Source organism: Onychostoma macrolepis, chromosome 17 (genome assembly GCF_012432095.1).
Source record: "Onychostoma macrolepis isolate SWU-2019 chromosome 17, ASM1243209v1, whole genome shotgun sequence".
Taxonomy (NCBI): domain Eukaryota; kingdom Metazoa; phylum Chordata; class Actinopteri; order Cypriniformes; family Cyprinidae; genus Onychostoma; species Onychostoma macrolepis.
The window spans coordinates 25,955,632-25,971,365 of NC_081171.1; the positions used below are offsets into that span (position 1 = coordinate 25,955,632).

At 35.2% G+C, this 15,734-nt stretch overlaps 1 protein-coding gene across 2 annotated transcripts in view; it reads left to right on the top strand.

Moving 5' to 3' along the window:
- babam2 (BRISC and BRCA1 A complex member 2) overlaps positions 1-15,734 on the top strand; it is a 75,925-nt gene that overhangs the window by 3,582 nt on the left and 56,609 nt on the right. For both annotated transcript variants that reach the window (XM_058749046.1, XM_058749047.1), the window contains exon 4: positions 3,962-4,056. In XM_058749046.1, coding sequence (XP_058605029.1) covers positions 3,962-4,056 — 95 coding nt within the window. The remainder of the gene's footprint in view (positions 1-3,961; positions 4,057-15,734) is intronic.

Sequence of the window (15,734 nt, forward strand, 5' to 3'; positions counted from 1 at the left end):
AAAACCATAAAAAAAAAAAAAAACATTACTTGGAATAAAATAAACATTTAAAATATTAAAATAAATATTAAGATAAATATTAAAATTGTGTAGTTTTTTTTTTTTCGGCTAGTTGCTACGGTAATATTTATCTTATTCGTTTAGTTTGTTGAAGTACTAAAAATTAAAATGAAATACACTGCTCAAAAAAATTAAAGGAACACTTTGAAAACATATCAGATCTCAATGGGAGAAATATCATGCTGGATATCTATACTGATATGGACTGGGTAATGTGTTAGGAACGAAAAGATGCCACATTGTTTGATGGAAATGAAAGTGATCAACCTACAGAGGGCTGAATTTAAAGGCCCCCGAAAATCAAAGTGAAAAAATAATGCAGCAGGCTAGTCCATTTTGCTGAAATTTCACTGCAGCAACTCAAAATGGTACTCAGTAGGGATACACCTACCTCCTGATTCAATACTATCACGATACTTAGGTGCGATATGTATTGCGATTTTTTTAAAGAATTTCGATTGTACAAGTATTGCGATTTTTGTTTTTTGTTTTTATGGGGTCATATGATGCTATTTTAAAGGTCATTGTAACAGAATATGTTGACATGCTTTAATGTTCAAAAAACATGCCCCACTCTATGCCCCACCTCTCTCAAATGTGTCGTTTTCTACAAAGCCCCTCCTTCCAACAAGTGCAGTCTGCTCTGATTGGCCAGCTGACCCAGTGCATTGTGATTGGCCGAACACCACAAGCGCGCATCAGAAATGTAACTCCCTTTATCATAATAGCGAGTTTCAGCTTTCAAGTTAGTTTTATCAGTTCAAGCCCGAAACAAGTCGCGTGACAGACACAGTGATGATGCTCGTATGTACAAACCCGATTCCAAAAAAGTTGGGACACTGTACAAATTGTGAATAAAAAAGGAATGCAATAATTTACAAATCTTATAAACTTATATTTTATTCACAATAGAATATAGATAACATATCAAATGTTGAAAGTGAGAAATTCACTTTCAAGGGAAATTCACACAGAAACCTGAAGGCAAGTTTTGGTCCTCCTTTTCTCATAAACCAATAGAACTACATACTTTAAAGGTTTGTGCAATGCAGCCCATTATGCTATGTACTTTTTGCAAATGTTAGACCAATAAAACCGTATTACACAGATTCTTCAAGACTTCGTAATGGTGGAGTACAATTCTTTCGATTTGGAAGCAAGCTTCTGAGAAGGGCTTTTAGAGGTTTTGTCTGAAATGCTTTCAAGTACCACAGCTCAGTGATGTTTAATGAGGTTGGATAGTAATTATAACTCGGCAGTGATCTTAATTGGGAGTTCCTGTTATAGCTCTGAGTCATGAGACACTCAAACACTCAAGCAGGCCACATATGAACAAATTTCTTGGAGCTGGAATTGATCATGCAGTCTGAGAGTGAGAAATCAAGGTTACTCAGTGAGGCTTTCTTTCTTTTGGGGATGCATGGCCATCGACTTATTTGTAATATTTTGTTGTAATATGTGGGTGTTCAGAAGATTTACAAGAAAAACTATGGGTTGGTTAATGAAGAGGTTTGCTTGTTGGTCATTTTGGGGGCATCGGTACATGCCTGAAGCAGTGCTTTTAGTTGTGCATTATCAGAGAGTAATAATGTTACATTTTTGCATTAGCGGCCTTTACTGAAGGTCAGAGCTCAAGTGCAAATTGAAATGGAAAATCAAATTTAGTACTAAAATGGAGGTGTAGCTGAACGATGCCCATATTCTTAACACTGTGTCACAATAAATCATGGTAATCAGTATTTGAATTACATCTGTATTCTCACGTTAAGTAATAACACTTGCTCCACTGCTCAGGAAGTAGTCCATTAAATATTTTATTGACATTCCCCCCCATGAATTAAAATAATTGTCATTTTTTTCTTGGTATTGTTCAGATAGAAACAGGTTTGATTGATTTTCTTGGAAAGCTGATACATTCACATATCCATTATTAATAATATCTATTATGTTAGAAACACATTAAACTTTTTCTGTTTCTAAATAATCAAGAATGATAGCAGAGTTGAGAGTTGGAACTGCTTCCTCGGTTGGATTCTGCAACTGCCAGTGGCTGACAGCTGAAAAGTGACTCAAGACCTTTTCATAACTCATCACCTTTGTTTTGCCAATGACTTGCCCAAGGATTCCAGACCTATGCAAATTATCAGAGAATCTTTCAGAAACTCTGTATCGTATGATTTTTTAAGCATCTGTTTTAGAAATGTCACAATCCGTCTGCTGTGGAGATGTGTTGTCCCAACATCAATGGAATTACTTTTCTCTACTCATTTTTTACTTAGAGCTACTCCAGAATCAGGAGAAACAGAGAAAAGGGAAAAAAGGACATTTCTCAACTGTTGCCTGCTTCCATTGCTAGGTGGTTCATTGTGTTGCCGATCTTCCAGGAAGAATGCTGATTGTTTACTTGTGATACTAATGCTCTGGCAGGAGTGCTGACTGTTGTTTGCATGCAAAGAGAGCACTCCAGTCACTAAACAGAGTCCTCTGGCTTTCTGCTTCTCACAAGAGTTTGCGACAGCTGTTGTGGTGTTTTTTGAGTTGCACTCACCTTGACTACCCTCAGGGTGTAAATTTGGGTAGTGCTGCGTATTTGCGCAACATTTATGCTTCTATGCCAAGTCCACTGCTGTCTTTTTTTTAGGTATTTGGCAACATCTTTTCCAAGATGCCATCAGATGTGACAGATGTACGACAAACATCATCCAGGCACATTTCCCTTGTGCTCCATCTGTGGAAAATTACTGCCTTGTGTTTGTTTTGCTCTGTTTTTTTTTTTTCGTCCATGGAAAAGATAGAGGAGGAAGTAGTATGATAAAAAGAAACAGAATGGATTTATAAATAGAAATGTATATTATTTGAACATGCATGGTCTAAAATCATGTCTGAAACACTGAACATTGATGGGAGCTAAGCAAGCTATAAAAACAATGCTTGAAACAAGGATGTTGAGTTGTTACTTATTACTTATACAACCCTTCAAGCAAATGGCTACTGAGCACAAACAAGTACCAGAAGTAAAGATGTCTTATTATGAAACTTTATCAATTATCAATTTTGATTTCCCACCTGTTTAAATCTGAGGTATTCATGATGCATGCAAGAACTTTGGCATAGAAATTTGGCATTTTGTGTATATCTTGAATGAGAGTAACATTAATGTTCAATACTTTACAGTGTTACAAACCCTTGTGCCTGTTGTGGTAATCTTTTCTGATACGGAAATGGAATTTTTGAACAGAAATTAATAGCTTAAGTACTTTGGCAGGGTCTGGTGAGGTATGTTTTTGTTCTTATTTTTGTTTACAGAAAGGTATTCTACTCTGAAAGCTTGTTTGTGTGCTTCTAAGGGATTCATGAAAAATGTTCTTTTGAAGTATAGAATTTGTATGTACCTTTTTACCTCTAGCACACAGATAAACCCATAATAATAGTATCACCTGTCTAACAATATTTATATCGGAACATTATACCCATAATTGAAAATTTTGCTTTTACTATGGCTTGTTAATGTCCATTAGTGCGATAATGTCCTTTTAGAGTTGGTGTCACTACAAGAGCCATTAGGTCATCCACATAAAAAAGCTAATCTTTGATATTGACATTGGTTGTTCGGTCTAATAAGATCAAGCATTGATAAACAACCATGAACCCTTTATTTTTTTACATCAAGAGCTTACATGGACAGTACAGTAAGTACAGTGTGTGAATATCATGCAGGCATCTAAAGTGCAGATCTCCTTGACACAGTGAGATTTGCTTTTTGCATGGTTGTATTCTACAGTGCAGCTCAATAAAGAGTTGGCTTGTGTCTTGGCTTGAACTGGATGTAAATCAGTAATGTGTGTGGTTTCACATGGTTTATGAAGTAATTATCAGTGTGATTAACCCTTTCTTCTTACAGGGGACATTATCTTCAATGCCAAAGACCCAGAACTGCCCCCAGACTTTATTTTCGGAGAAGATGCCGACTTCCTGCCTGAACCATCAGAACTCCCGGTGCGTATTACAATTATAATAATTATTTGATGTCATTACCCGTAATTCTAAATATAGAGAATTTTAGATAAATATTATGTTATGGAACAGTAGTTTAGTAGACTAAATATACAAATGGTGTAGTTATAAATAGTAATAAGAAGACAGGAATGTGCAAAAAGATGTGCAAAAACACCCATGCAAGATGATGCATTCAGTTTAGATCTTCTCTGTACAGAGAGACCACATTTAACAAAATCTGACAAATAAAAATAGTCTTGTTTTAGTGAAGTGTCTGTGCTTGCTTTAGGGTCACTCTTACCCCCCACAAAAAATGTTCTCAAATCTCCAGTGAACCAAAAATGTGGTAGCTGCAGGCTAAACTCGGTTGTTCAGAAATACACACAACAAGGCAGAACAATGGCTCTGTTATTATTGAATATCTTTGAAGTAGCAGTGCAACAGAGCTTTCAGCTGTTTTGACTTCCTTTAGTGCGGTTAGTTAAATCAGATGGCTGGTATCGATGTGCGTGGTCGACTCAGCAGCCAAATTTGACCCGCGGGGCTTCCAGTGTTCTGAAGAGAGGGTGTTGGTGAATTACATAAGTCTTGCGTCTGCGCTTAAAAGTGTCCTTTTTCTGGTGCCGATTTTAGGATTGCACAATTAGCAACAGAGGCAGTACTGCTACAGAAAACCCTCAAAAACAGCCATCCAGATAGAAAGCTCACTAGGCTTTGAAACAATTCGTTCTTTTTTTTTCTTTTTTTCTTTTTTAAAAAAAAAATAAATGTTGTTGGTTTATTTTTTGGTTAGGGTTAGGAATATCATTTTTGGCATAAAAGAGCCATTGTGTTTTTCTACACAAACAGTGTGCCACATGCTTAGCATTTGTGTATTCTGTATGGGGTTAGATTTGTTTAATTTCCAAATAAATAGATTATGATTAATCTTATTATTAATGTGGAGAGTTTCAATAATTAAATTAAGTTCACAAGTAAATAAACTAAAATTTTCAAAGAAAAACTGACAGTATTTATTTTGGCTGTAGCTAGAACGTGCTGCGATTGTTCAAAGCAGTGTGTCGTTATCTGATTAGCTTGAGTAGACGGTGGAAGGAGTCCATCTATTTGTGGATTTGTGTGCACATCTCGACACTAGATATGTTGCAAAATCTACAAAAGTATATGGTTATTCATAAATGCAGGAAGCAACCCACAAATGTGTCCTGTGATCAGGGTTATAGTTACCTATAATAGTTAAATAACTAACTAAAAAATACACTAAAATAACCTTTAAAAACTAGTGCTGTCAAACAATTAATCGCATCCAAAATAAAAGTTTTTGTTTACATAATATATGTATGTGCACTGTGTATATTATTATTTATCTATAAATACAGGCTATATTTGGAAAATATTTACATGTATATATTTATATTATTATATTTTATATTATATATAAATATAAATAAATATACACAGTACACATACATATATTATGTAAACAAAAACTTTTATTTTGGATGTGATTAATCGTTTGACAGCATTATAAAAAACATTTAAAAAACTTAAAATATAAAAAAAATATTTAGTAACTTTAAAGTTATATATTTTCATTGATCTATGTATTTATTTACAGATTGTAGCCTAATTGTTTTGGAAATATGCAACAAATCTAACCCCATAGTTATGTGTCAGACCTTTGTGAGTTTACGAAGAGTTAGTGGTTAGAGACATAGCTAGTATAACAAACTGTTTCAGGTGCACTTGAGAAATTTCACAGACCCACAGCATTCTTGATATGTTGTTCTGCCTCTCAAATCATGCATTGTTAAACACTCTCCTTCCAAACGAGTGACATATCAAATCTGTTATTACAAACAATCCATAGGTCAAACCCAATAAGGAACCAGGCATGAGCCATTACCTTCTTTTTCTTGATCATTGTCAATTTACTATATCCCTGTTATAAATGAAAGTTTTGTAGTCAGATTGTGAGAAAAACACAATAGATTCCACCGACCATTGGCATATTGCAGTAAATTCTATTCTATTCCATTCCATTCTATTCATACTGGTATCTCAAATGGGCCCAGATTCCTCTTGTGCTGTGTTAAATTAATCAGAATTATCATAATTAATGAGAATTCAACGTATCAGTTTGTTCCTTAGAGATGATGTTTGCAAGGGAGACAGAGTTTGTGCAAGATGTGGTCTAGATTCGTCTGAACTCTGTTGTTAAGATTCCTCATACCCTGATTGCTTAAAGCTGTCCTCCGGGCTATTTTTAAGGAGGAACAGAATGAAAAAATCCCCTGCTTATGTCAGAGTCTGTGAGACGGTGACTATTGCTCACCGTCTCTTGAATGCAGCTGAAAACATGAGGGGGGAAGCACCTCTGTGCTGCCAAGGCTGCACTCTGCCCATGTGTTCGCTTTGTGTTTTAGCTTCTTCGTTATGGTGTGTGTGTGTGTGCAGCCATTTGGTTTCTTTTCCAGGGATATTTTCTTACGCTGGTTTGCAGCCACTCGCCTCTCTGTCTTGTTCTTCATCCTGTTTATTCTGCACTAAGCTGGATTTTTTTTTTATGTGTAACCAAACATGAATGATCCAAAATCCCCGGGGATATTAATATGCCACATCATAGGCAAACATAATGTCTAAAAACAGGTATAAATTTGTTGTATATGTTCTTATTCTGATTTGTTCATCTTATTTGCTTTCGTCCTTCCCAGACGGTTCTGCTGCTTTAATTCGGCATGTCAGTGTGTCCCATGCAAACTGATCATTTTCACATTGATATGTGAGAGACTCAAGATCAACAATGACCTCTTGCGTCCGGATCGTTCGCACCTCAATATGCAGCTGTGTTCCAAAATCTAGCGAGCTGACTTGCTGTCTACTGCCTATAGACATATTCGTTTTGCGAGACCCAGGGTGGCCTCGCAATTTGTTGTAAATGGCAGAGCAGTAGAATAATGAAGTTGTTCTGTTTAGTTGTGATATTATTATTATTATTATTATGCACGTTTGTGAAAAATGTAGTTTAAATAGGTTTTGTAGTTAAGGATGTTAGCATGTTGCTCCGCTAACGACAAAAAACTGTTGTTTAACAATTCAGATTTTCACATCACCAGCGCTCAGATGCTTGACACAGGCTTGTTTTCCAGTTACATGGAATATTGCAGAGATTTCACACTGCTTTGAGGAATTTCTGATGTCTCAGCAAAACTTGGGGTTGTTTACACTCTGTCACAAGTATTATTAGCTGCTAACCACCATTTTGTTTCCATGGCTTGAATGGTGGGTTTACGTGAACAGCTGACACCAGAAGATTTACTAAGGTGTGAAAAGAAATCATTCATCATTTCTCATTTTAAAAGTCAAGTAATGTAGGTTCTTTTTACTCATTTTCAAAGTTTTACAATTTTCCTCCATTTTAATTTTGTAAATATGTGACTTCATACAGAAAGTTGATTTTGCACTTGTGAACCCTGCACTCAGTTTTATCATAAAAAAGAAATGGTTCATTCAAAAGTGAAAATTCTGTTAGCATTTAACAACTTATGTTCCAAACTAGTATGGCTTTCTTTTTCCATGGATCACAGAAGGAAAAATTTGTCGAAATATGTATAAACATATATATTTTTTAATGTTTTAATTTATACAGTTCTGTTGTGCAGCGTCTTATTTGGCAAAAAATTTAAATACAGTGTTTTGTTGTAGCTAAATGAATTGTTATACAGTATTTTTATTTGATAACAATTCAAAATATTGATTAAGTTTATTCATTAGACATCGTTTTGATGATAAATTTGTATTCAATCCATAAGCTCTGAATCCAGAAAAAAAATGAATGAAAAACACAACATTTAGGGTAAAATAAAATGGATTTCACATTGCTAGTTTTATGTGAGGCACAGACCAAATGTAGCTTGTATTTGTTTGTGTACATTAAAATATTGTGCATAAAGACAAGGCATTAGTGATCTGTTACAAGATACACAAGGACAAAATGCATTTGATGCCATTGGTGTTAAACTAATGTGCACAAATGCAAATAAGACTTTTATCATGTAAACAGTAAACAGATGTCCTGATGCTTCTTTGTAATTTGCTTTTAGGATTGACATTGTAATTGATTATCCTCAAATACAGGCACACGTTACTTATAACATTATGACTAGGCAGAGAGTGTGTTGATACCACAGAGATCACAAGTTTGATTTGGCTAGCTGTGAAAGCACTGCATGAAACAAAATATGACTCAGCTAGCTCCAAACAGCTCTGTAGCAATTTCATTCAGATGCTTTTCATTCAAATAGCAGTCAGCACCTGAGAAGCTCAAGCCTTGGCACCTTCATGGATGAAGGTCGAAAAGTGCACTACGGTGCAGACATCTATGCAGTGTACAGTTTTAGAAAGCACGAAGAGTCAGAATTTGTGGGAAAAATTAGATAGGCCACTCATCAAAAATCAATGGGAGAAATTGTATCATTCAACAGGATGGCTGTCCTGGAATGAGTCAATTACCTTCTCACATTTACATAATACATGCTGTAATGCATTTAGCAAATGTTTTTATCCAGAGTATCAGGCATTGCATTCAATGCTGTATTCAATGCTGCTATATTTTATTGATGATATGAAATTTTGGTCTTAACCCATTTAAATAGACAGGAGGGCATACAGTACATGACTGATGTAGCTCCCCAACATTGACCACTGAGTGGGCATTAATTGTGTGAAAACTTAAAATCATATGCATTAAAATAAGGTTTTTACAATTGTAATGCAGTTTGTCCATCATTAGCTGGAGAACCATAATGATTTGTTGTAGGGCTGCCACTAACGACTATTTTTATTTCGATTAATCTATCGACCAATTTATCGATTAATAGATTAATCTAAACGATGAATTTCCCACAAAAAATCAACAATTTTACTTAAGAATATTTTATTAAACCAAATGAAATCCAAATTTCTGTTAAATCCTTTTTTAAAGCAAAAGAAAAGTGCAACAGAGTGCAAGAAGCAAGTGTCCATATCATAGTCCAAATCACTGAAATCAAAGTTCAGTATTATAGTGCAAGAATGACAACAAATCCACGTGTTCTAGTCTGCTACTAATAAAATTATAATCAAAAAACACTTTTTAAAGGAGTATTTACCAGAAATATTATTTACCAGAATTTATTTAGGTGAAAAATGTAAAAAAAAAAAAAAAGTATATATATATATATATATATATATATATTAGGGGTGTCAACGTTAACGCGTTAACGCATGTGATTAATCTAAATATTTTAACGCGTTAATATTTTTTTAACGCAAATTAATCGTTTGATAAGGTTTGTCCCTTGATAACAGCCACTATAGATAAGATAATAAACACACGATTACGATAGGATATTTTTTTTTTATAGTGAATTTATAGTGAAGTGACATACGGCCAAGTATGGTGACCCATACTCGGAATTTGTGCTCTGCATTTAACCCATCCAACGTGCACACACACAGCAGTGAACACACACACACTGTGAACACACACCCGGAGCAGTGGGCAGCCATTTATGCTGCGGCGCCCGGGGAGCAGTTGGAGGTTCGGTGCCTTGCTCAAGGGCACCTCAGTCGTGGTATTGAGGGTGGAGAGAGCGCTGGACATTCACTCCCCCCACTTATTTGTATGTGATTTTCTTGAGGTGAATGTGTACATATGAAATGCTAATTTTTGCAGCGATATAAAAGGCTATAAATAGCATATTTTAACAAGAGTAAACGACCAAATTCCACATGTGATCGTAAAAGGAAGTTATTACAAACACTCGATGGTGGTTTGAAGTGAGTTCTGAGTAAAAGTGTACTATTAATCTCATAAATTGTCTTATGAAGCATGATGCTAATATTAGCTCTAATGCACCTGCAGAACAGGTTCAATTCTTCATAATAATGCATTTTGTCATAATACTTTATGTAAGGTCGTAAGAATGTTTTGTTGTATTTATTTAGAAATACTTTTGATAATAGTTGGGTAAATGTGTACTGGGATTGAAGCGATGTGGCTTGGTAAACGGCTGAATAAAAACAAAAGAATAATGATAAAAGAATAATAAGAATTATGTCTCATACCTGGCGGAAGTGTAAAAGGTTCTGTTTCCTTAAACTATAGTTTGTCATGCATTTCTTTATTTCAACACATTTACAGGTAAATCCTAGTATTTTAAATTTGTGATTAATCATGATTAATCACAGTCCATGACTGTGATTAACGTGATAAATTTTTTAATCGATTGACAGCACTAATATATATATATATACACAGTGGGGCAAAAAAGTATTTAGTCAGCCACCAATTGTGCAAGTTCTCCCACTTAAAAAGATGAGAGAGGCCTGTAATTTTCATCATAGGTATACCTCAACTATGAGAGACAAAATGAGAAAAAATCCAGAAAATCACATTGTAGGATTTTTAAAGAATTAATTGGTAAATTCCTCGGTAAAATAAGTATTTGGTCACCTACAAACAAGCAAGATTTCTGGCTCTCACAGACCTGTAACTTCTTCTTTAAGAGGCTCCTCTGTCCTCCACTCGTTACCTGTATTAATGGCATCTGTTTGAACTCGTTATCAGTATAAAAGACACCTGTCCACAACCTCAAACAGTCCAACTCCAAACTCCACCATGGCCAAGACCAAAGAGCTGTCAAAGGACACCAGAAACAAAATTGTAGACCTGCACCAGGCTGGGAAGACTGAATCTGCAATAGGTAAGCAGCTTGGTGTGAAGAAATCAAATGTGGGAGCAATTATTAGAAAATGGAAGACATACAAAAGACCACTGATAATCTCCCTCGATCTGGAGCTTCACGCAAGATCTCACCCCGTGGGGTCAAAATGATCACAAGAGAGCAATTTGGATGATCCAGAAGAGGATTGGGAGAATGTCATATGGTCAGATGAAACCAAAATATAACTTTTTGGTAAAAACTCAAAGAATGCTGAGTTGCATCCAAAGAACACCATACCTACTGTGAAGCATGGGGTGGAAACATCATGCTTTGGGGCTGTTTTTGGGGACCAGGACGACTGATCCGTGTAAACGAAAGAATGAATGGGGCCATGTATCGTGAGATTTTGAGTGAAAACCTCCTTCCATCAGCAAGGGCATTGAAGATGAAACGTGGCTGGGTCTTTCAGCATGACAATGATCCCAAACACACCGCCTGGCAACAGCGAAGGAGTGGCTTCAGAAGAAGCATTTCAAGGTCCTGGAGTGGCCTAGCCAGTCTCCAGATCTCAACCCCATCAAAAATCTTTGGAGGAGTTGAAAGTCCGTGTTGCCCAGCGACAGCCCCAAAACATTACTGCTCTAGAGGAGATCTGCATGGAGGAATGGGCCAAAATACCAGCAACAGTGTGTGAAGACCTTGTGAAGACTTACAGAAAACGTTTGACCTCTGTCATTGCCAACAAAGGGTATATAACAAAGTATTGAGATGAAATTTTGTTATTGACCAAATACTTATTTTCCACCATAATTTGCAAATAAATTCTTTAAAAATCCTACAATGTGATTTTCTGGATTTTTTTCTCATTTTGTCTCTCATAGTTGAGGTATACCTATGATGAAAATTACAGGCCTCTCTCATCTTTTTAAGTGGGAGAACTTGCACAATTGGTGGCTGACTAAATACTTTTTGCCCCACTGTATATATATATATATATATATATATATATATATATATATATATATATATATATATATATATAATTTTAAAAATACTTTTTAATATAAAATCAATTCATTGGAGATGCTTTTGATTATTAAAAGAAAGAGTATAGAAAAATGAAAATGGAAAAACAAAATGAATTTGGAAATAAAACGGATTTCATAGGGCCCTATAATTATAATATATATATTTTTTGTGGTAATAAAAATAGATTTAAGTGAACAATAGCTTTTAAAATGACTTAAAATACATATATAATAGGAATTATGCAATAATAATTAGTTCAAAAAAAGTATCAAAAGCAAGAAATCATATGGTTTTATTGAACAAAACTGTTAAAATATATATTAAGTATTATAAACAATAGAGCTAATGTACATTACGCATAACAACAAAGACCTGCAGGGGGCGCCGACGGCCTGGTGATTATTTTTACACATTACTGCGCGATCTAATCCTCCAAGAACCATTTAATTTAAATGTCCACTTAATCTTTAATATTTGGCCTTTTCTTTAGGACAGAAATGCTATAGCCACTGTAATTAAATGAATATGTGGACATCAAAACCTGTAAACTCAGAGTAAGGGTTTGAGCTTTTATTTTGAAATCACGATGTATTCTCCTGTGTTTGTATGGATTTATAAATGATTTACCTTACAAATCTGATGAAATTGCGCACGTTGCATTCCCAAATGAACGTTATAATAAACCCAAACTCACAACAACATGTAGAGATGGAGTTTGAGATGCTCCACACATGTAAATGATAACAGTTTCTGTGGAGCTACTGTGACGCATGTACGTAACCTACACGCATGTAAATAATTAAAGCGCATATACTCCGGGCTCGATTTGAGGGGGTATGCGGGGAGATGGCATCCCCCTGGTCGAAAAAAATGACGAAAAGCATCCCCTCTGTAAAACCACCATCCCCCCTTACCATCCCTTTGGATTATTAATTTTGTGTATTACGTAAAACTTATCATGCACATGAAATGTTAAAATTATCTACTTATGATCATTTACGAACTAAATAACGGCGATTGGCCAATCAGAACTTGGTACTGAAACAAGCAGCGCACAAGCGGAAGCAATTTCATCATTTTTTGCTCAAAATGGTCCAAGCGCAACTTTTGAAGTTCTTTTAAAAGAAGAAAATGATTTTTTCTTGATTAGAATTTAAACACACTCTCCTGACATAATGTATGTGTGACTGTGAGGGACCGAGAGGCGATAGGAGAGCTGACATTATCCAACTTTGAAAAAAAAAAAAACACATCTTGAGAGTCTAAAAACATACACTGCGCGATGAAGCCCATTATAATACAGTTAGAATGCCCTTTTAATTCCAGCTATCAGCCGTTTTGAACGAATCGTTTGATATGAATGATTCAGTAAGTCATTTATTAAAACAGGGACTTGCTGCCACCTACTGGCGGTTTTATTTTCATATTTATTAATCCATGACAGACCTAAACCAGCCAAGGTGCCAGCACAAAAACACATTCAGCAAAATATTGTTTATTTATCAATATTGACGAAAATTCCTCTATTTCAGGCCCCAGAAGGGAAAAAAACAAAAAAAATTATAAATAATAGTTCATTTAATAAGGCTAATTTTTCATTAAATAGAAACCTTTTTAAAAATGAGACAAATTTTGTAATCATTGTGTACAACAGCCTCAAAATGAAGTCAATGATGTATAAAAATCGACTAGTCGACTAAAATGGATGAATCGCGACAGCCCTAATTCCTTGTCAGACTAGCCTCAGCCAATCCTGTAGTAGACTAATGTAACATTGACCCAAAGTGATTCAGCATGCTGTGAAGAGGGCCAAAAAGGATACTTTATTCCAGTCTTACTTAATTTCTAGAACCAGACCATTCAGTTGCGCAACTTAGCGGAAAATGTATGATTAAGTGACGGTGCTTCCCAGAATGTACCTCTGGGATCAGGAAGCCAGACCTCAATTGGTATTTAAGGAAAGACACTACAGGCAAAAACGTTATATTTTTGCACTTTATCTGTTTGCTTCTGTAGATTTGAATTACAATACAATTACACAATCTTAAGACTGAAAAATACAAGGTTTTGTTGTAAATAAATTGTTATATTTTCATTTGATAACATTTTAAAATCTGACCAAATTGTTAATGTTTTATTAACTCATTTCATTTGACATCATTTTTGATGATATGTTTGTATTCAAATCAAAACACTCTAAATCCAGAAAAATACAATGAAAAACACAGAATTTAGGGGGAAATAAAATGGATTTCACGTTGCTGGTTTTGTGTGAAGCTCAGACCAAAATGTAACCTGTATTTGTTTGTGTACATTAAAATATGGTGTATAAAGACAAGGCATCAGTGATCCGTTACAAGATACGCAAGAACCAGTGGCATTTGATGCCATTGGTGTTAAATGTGCATAAATGCAAATTAGACACAAACACACACACAAAAAATGCAATGTAATACACCATAAATAAACAGTGGAGATGTCCTGATGCTTCTTTGTAATTTGCTCTTTGTATTGACATTGTAATTTAATATCCTCAATAAAAGCACACATTACTTATAACATTATGACTAGGCAGAGATTGTGTTGATCCACAGAGATCACAAGTTTGATTTGGCTAGCTGTAAAAGCAAAATTAGTTATTTCTCATGCACTGTGCACTTCAGTAGCCCTTACACACCAGGGGTTTGTTCGTATAACATTTGCCTGATTTTATGCACCATTTTATACCTAAAAACATGATGAAAATGTTTTGGGGTTTTTTCTGCCTGTTGACTGTATATTCTGATTTATGGAATGATTGAAAGGGATATCCATATTCACCTTTGTAAGAACTATAATGTGCCAACAAAATAAAACAATATTCAGATTTCCGTTCTTGAAATGTAAGCAGATTAGAGCGTGTTTAATTAGAAAATGCCTAATTTGCATAATTAAGCATGAAATAAAAACAAATTCTAACTTTTTTTTTTTTTGCAATTGTAATCAATCAACTGGGGAGGTATGGTGATGTCTAATTAGTTAATATTCTATTCACCTGAAGTATGTTGCCGTAAGGTCCAGTTTCTACTTTCACCAAATCTTAAGTGCGTCATACTGACTCGTAAAATGTTATTTCATCACCTTGACATCCTCTTTAGTAACCCTCCTTTTCTATAACTGAATCCAAAATATTATGTCTCCTGACGAGCAGAATAAGAGTGAAAGTTAAGCAGAGCTGCGTTTGTTTAAATATGAGTAAGGATGCCTCCGTTTAGTGTCTCTAATTAACCTCCGTCAAACGCTAACACTGCTGCAGCAGCACACTACAAAGCTCTACTACTTTTGATTTTAATTAGTGGCTTTTCTGGCCGTTGAGGAAAGAGCAGCTAATTGTGGTGAGGTGGCTGAGACAGTGGTCTAAGCTCCAGGATGGAACATCTGACGTTAGCCATGGGAAAACTGGAGAGATCAAAGCACGCTCAGTTTAAGTTTCACCGGGCTTCGGAGAATCGAGGCAGCAGTCTAGACAGCAAACATCTCAGCCTGTGGTGATGTCTTGTTTAGGCTTACGTTAATGATTCATGCAACGCATAATCCTGCTATATTCCACGTTTTTGTGTGACCTTGTTTCGACCGCGGTGCAACCCACACTTTATTAGAGGGTTTCACATTTAAAAAGGCATTGTAACTTAATATCATAGTGTGACTGTTGAATTGTTTGAATGGTGTATGGTTAAAAGAATAACACCGTATTACAGAACAAGTGAAGTACAGAGTCAAGATACAGGCGTTTTTTTCACTGTACAAGTGCTTTTAAACTATAATCAGCAGATTGGCATTGGGTAATGTGTCTTTAACTTCATATTCAGGGATATAATTTACAATTTAACTTACATTTAGAATTAGATCAGCGTTTACACCACAGATGAATGTGGCCCAAATCAGATTTGTTTTGTTTTTTTG